Raw genomic sequence first — 4,827 nt, forward strand, 5'->3', positions numbered from 1 at the left:
AAAGACAATTCTATTTATCCAGCGTATGAAAATACGTGTGTATGTGTGTGTGTGGATGTGAGTGTGTGTGCATGTGTGTTTTCTTCAGTTTAACGTCTATCAACATAACGTGATTTTAGACGAGAAAAAAAATGTGCAAAGGAGCAAAGTTAACTGTAAACTTAAATTAATTAACCCCTTCACTGCTAGTACGTTTTGCTATGACCTATGCTGTGAAAATTTTCAGAAAAACACGCCAATGATTTTAATTGTCAAGGCTGAGCAACAGTGTCCAGGTGCATAAGACTCCAACACACTCCACACAAAGAATGAAAAGGGTGTACTCACCCAGGATCTATTGCCAGTAAAAACGCTGTGTGTGGTACTTGCAGAAACAGTCTTCAAGACACAGTGCTGGTTTGCTGGGGCAGTCTGGGCAGTAGAACCCCACATCATTTCTTTGTCCTTTCTTCCAACAGACTCTGCACCTCCTTTGTGGCCAGGCCTTCTGTGGGGTAGGTGGGATGAAGTGTCGTCCACACAAGACAAACAGCATGGTCATCTTCAGCAGTGTCTTGGTCTTAGTCACCAAAAATCATGGCACTAATTACATCCTTCTGAAGTCCAGGAGTGTACTGCTGTTGCCTGCTTTTTTGTACAGGATGTGTGCATTCAGCATGGCAATTTGTAGAAAATGCACATACAGCTATTTGTACCACTTCAGGGTTTTCCTTGTGACATTGTAGGGCTGCAGGTGTTGGTCATGATGGTCCATGGCACCCATGTTTTTGTTGTAATCCAGAATTGCTGGAGGCTTGTTTACTGCCCTTTGGTCTTGCTGCTGCTGGTCTTCAGCTGTAGGTTTGTGGCAAGTTGTCAACTCCAGATGGTCCAGGATGAACATCATGATCATCACCATGCTGCATACCTGAAACACATTGCATAAATGACTAAGTTTGCTTTTGTTTTGTTTTTTTAACATATAAAAAGATCATGAAATGGTACCATTTTATTTCTGATTGTTTCCAGAAGCTGAAATACAAACACACACACACACCTACCCCACCCCAAACCCCCAAAACACACACACTGAAACTGGTTCATGGTATGCCACACCCCCTTCATTCTCTCTTTCTCATACAAAACAAAATGACAACACACACACACACACACACACACACACACACACACACACACACACTTCCACAAGTGTTGCATTTACAAAGTAATTTAGGCATACAATTCTGTATATCATTCTCTGATTTCAGTTTTATAAACATCTCCTCACCCCACCCCCACCCCCTTCCCCCACTCTCTCTCTCTCTCTCTCTCTCTCTCACACACACACACACACACACACACACACACACACACACACACAACAACAACAACAACAACAACAAACCAATACACACTCGGGAACGAACACACAGAAAGCCCTGGGCGAACGACACACGCTGTCATCAACAATGAGCCAGCCAGCAAGCCACGCCCCCCTGGGCTGTGATGGTCACACACAGTACCCACGTGACTGACTGACTCTCACTCACACACACTGAACAGTGACTGACGAAGCTACTTACCATAGCTAACACATTCAAAACACACGCAATGCAGTCATATTCATTGTTACAACAAACAGAAAGCAAATAATAAACTGAAAAACCTCGTAAACACCCACCTGCATCTTGAATCAGCTGAGCTTGTCTGTCTTCAGTTTCGTCAATAACTCCCCCTCCCACCCCCCCTCCACTGTCAAAATCAGCCTCTTCGGCATCAATTTCACGCAGTTCTGTCTCATTCAGTCCACAGTCTTCATCTCAACTGTTTGCATCGCGAAAGAATTCTTTCAATACAAGTGCAAGTGTTGGGGTTTGTCTGCGTTCAGCCATGGCTTTGCAAACACAACTTGAGCTTCGTACAAACTTGCAAAACTTTCGCCATAAATATGACAATCCAATGAATAATTTTAGCTTATGGAACTCAGGAGATAAAGAGCTCTCAGGGGAGCTAATTTAATAGTCAGCAGACTTTATTTTCTGTAATGCGGGACTCGAAACAGAGAACGTTGTAACATGACGTACGGCGCACGTCAATACAGCATTGGTGAGCGACATTCCATGACGTACGCCGTACGTCAACAGCGCAGTCAAGAGGTTTTAAAAATTAATGTCCAACTGGACTGGAGAGCAAACTTTCAGAATCTTTTACAGCAGTACAAAATTACCGACAACAGATCTGTCTGTCTGTCTGTGTCTATGTCTGTGTGTCCACACAGAGAGAGGTTGTTTCTTATTTCCAGACATGGGGAAAAAAAGAATACAATGAAAATATCGAGCTCAGATTTTAGTGTGCCATACGCTTTTAGAATTATGAGGGTGAAACACTAGCTTTGACAAGCACCATGGTTTACATCACGGTTGCTTTCTGCCGTCTGTTTCAGAACTGAGGATCTGGAACTCAGGTTTCCAATCTAAGCCTTATGATTGACGTGAGTTATGGTTCATGCTTTCAGACTGACATTATGAATCTTCTGGTGGCCTTCGCTCTTCTGGTTGCTGTGGCAACGGCTCAGCGTCATCCTGACCTGAATGCCAGACCTGATGGTGCACCTGAAGCCACCATGGTGCCGGCTGGCTCAGGTGAGAGTGGTTTGGAGACGTCATGAGTTCAGCTGATGTCACAGACTGACATGACCGTAAAGCTGCTGTCACAGATTGACGTGACCTGACAGCTGATATCACAGATTGACGTGACCTGACAGCTGATGTCACAGACTGACGTGACCTTACAGCTGATATCACAGACTGACGTGACCTTACAGCTGATATCACAGATTGACGTGACCTTACAGCTGATGTCACAGACTGACGTGACCTTACAGCTGATATCACAGACTGACGTGACCTTACAGCTGATATCACAGATTGACAGGACCTTACAGCTGATGTCACAGATTGACGTGACCTTACAGCTGATATCACAGATTGACGTGACCTTACAGCTGATATCACAGATTGACGTGACCTTACAGCTGATATCACAGATTGACAGGACCTTACAGCTGGGCCCACAGCAGAGTGAGAGCTGTAATATCAATGGTTTCACCATTGCAGTGGGACGTCATTTACAGCTTAGTCTTTTGTGAAGGACTATGACTCTCAAACTTGGAGGCAAGATTGCACTGGATCATTAGTGCTGTAGCCTTAGGGGTTAGATAGCCTTTGGGAACTATCCCAACGCCGGCTGTCCTTAAACCCTCTTGGCGGAGAGAGTGGGGATGTGTGTGTGTGTATGTGTGTGTGTGTGTGTGTGCGTGCGTGTGTGTGTGTGTGTGTTCCTTGGGGCTGATCAAATTCTAGCCCAGATGGTCGGGACAGCTGTTGCCTCCTCTGCTGTTCTGATTGTCATAGTAGGTGAAAGATCCTATAGCCCTTTAAGACCATCGGATAAATGGTAGATTCTATCACCAGAGCGAAGAGACCTTGAAGTGGTATACTTGCTAAAAAAAAAAAAATTTAAAAAAAAAGGTCAGAAATATAGTGAGGTGCAGTTGCAGAAATGATGTGGAAGCAGAAACGTGGCATTTTATTCTTCATTCTCTGCTCAACAGGAAGTCAGTGTGTGTAATTCTTTGATATCAGTTAAAGAGGGGTGTACATTAATGGGACTTCCGTACCTTAAAATGAATTTTGGCAGCAGAATTTTTAACTCGTTAGAGGGTTTAGTGTGTTTCCATGGAAAGCAAATTAAGACAACTGCAATAGTCTAGACTTGATAAAGAATATGCACAGCTAAAATTTTGGTTGTTTCTAGTGTGGGATATGCAGACCTGATGCCTCTGAGAAAGACTGTCAGTCAATGATATGTGTCAGAGAAGTTGTATACATTATGAAGAGTACTGGGCCCAGCACATATCCCTGAGGCATGCCAAAATCGAAAGGTGTTTCAGTGAAGTTGTTACCATGTTCAAGAACTGCTTGTTTTCTTTCTGGTAGATAGTTCAACCACAAACAATAGTAAATTATTAATTACTTTCCAATCGGATGAGTAAAGATGTATTGTATTGTATTATATTGTATTGTATTGTATTGTAACCACCATCCTCTACCCTCTAACCCTCCAAATCCAGCAGCCAATATTTTTTTCCGTGTGGTAAGTTTTGACCTGGGGGAGTCTAAGAAAGGTCGTGGGAAGGAAGGAAGGAAGGGAGGGCGAGATGACCATCTGGTCTGGTTAGGCAACACCCCAGTGGTCTGGCCGCGATAAGACACGAACTCTAACTTGGAACTGAAAAAAAAAATGGGGACCACGGGGCCACCGTGGGGAACCGTCGGTCAGCTTGGAGTCGTAGACAGGAGATAGGACACGTCAGCATACATGTGGCCCCCCTCCCTCCCTCCTTTCCTCTTTCCCTCCCTCCCTCTCTCCCTCCCTTCCGACTTCACCACCACGTCACCATGAGCACGCTTCTGAGTGTGTGTGGGGGTGGTGGGAGGAGGGTGGGAGTTGTCCATGTGTGTGTGCGTGTGTGTGTATGTGTGTGTGTCTATTCGTGCGTGTGTGTGTGGGTCTGTGTGTGTGTGTGTGTGTGTGTGTGTGTGTGTGTGCGTGCGGGGTTTTTTGTTTGTTTGTTTGTTTGGGTTTTGGATTCGGTTTTGTGTGTGTGCGTGCATGTGTGTGTGTGTGTGTGTGTGTGTGTGTGTGTGTTTCTGTGTCTGTGTCTGTGTGTGAGTGTGTGCGTGCGTATGTGTGTGTGTGTCTGTCTGTCTGTCTGTGAGTGTGTGCGTGGTGCGTGCGCGCGCGCGCGCGCGCGTGTGTGTGTGTGTGTGTGTGCTTCTTCCTGCT

At 45.1% G+C, this 4,827-nt stretch overlaps 1 protein-coding gene across 1 annotated transcript in view; it reads left to right on the top strand.

Annotated features, from left to right (window-relative positions):
* The first annotated feature begins 2,501 nt into the window (after positions 1-2,501).
* The window catches only part of LOC143285232 (uncharacterized), a 7,552-nt gene continuing 5,226 nt past the window's right edge, over positions 2,502-4,827 (top strand). Inside the window, exon 1 of the mRNA XM_076592487.1 lies at positions 2,502-2,621. Coding sequence (XP_076448602.1) covers positions 2,504-2,621 — 118 coding nt within the window. The 5' untranslated portion in view covers positions 2,502-2,503. The remainder of the gene's footprint in view (positions 2,622-4,827) is intronic.

This window comes from Babylonia areolata, chromosome 8 (genome assembly GCF_041734735.1).
Source record: "Babylonia areolata isolate BAREFJ2019XMU chromosome 8, ASM4173473v1, whole genome shotgun sequence".
Taxonomy (NCBI): Eukaryota; Metazoa; Mollusca; class Gastropoda; order Neogastropoda; family Buccinidae; genus Babylonia; species Babylonia areolata.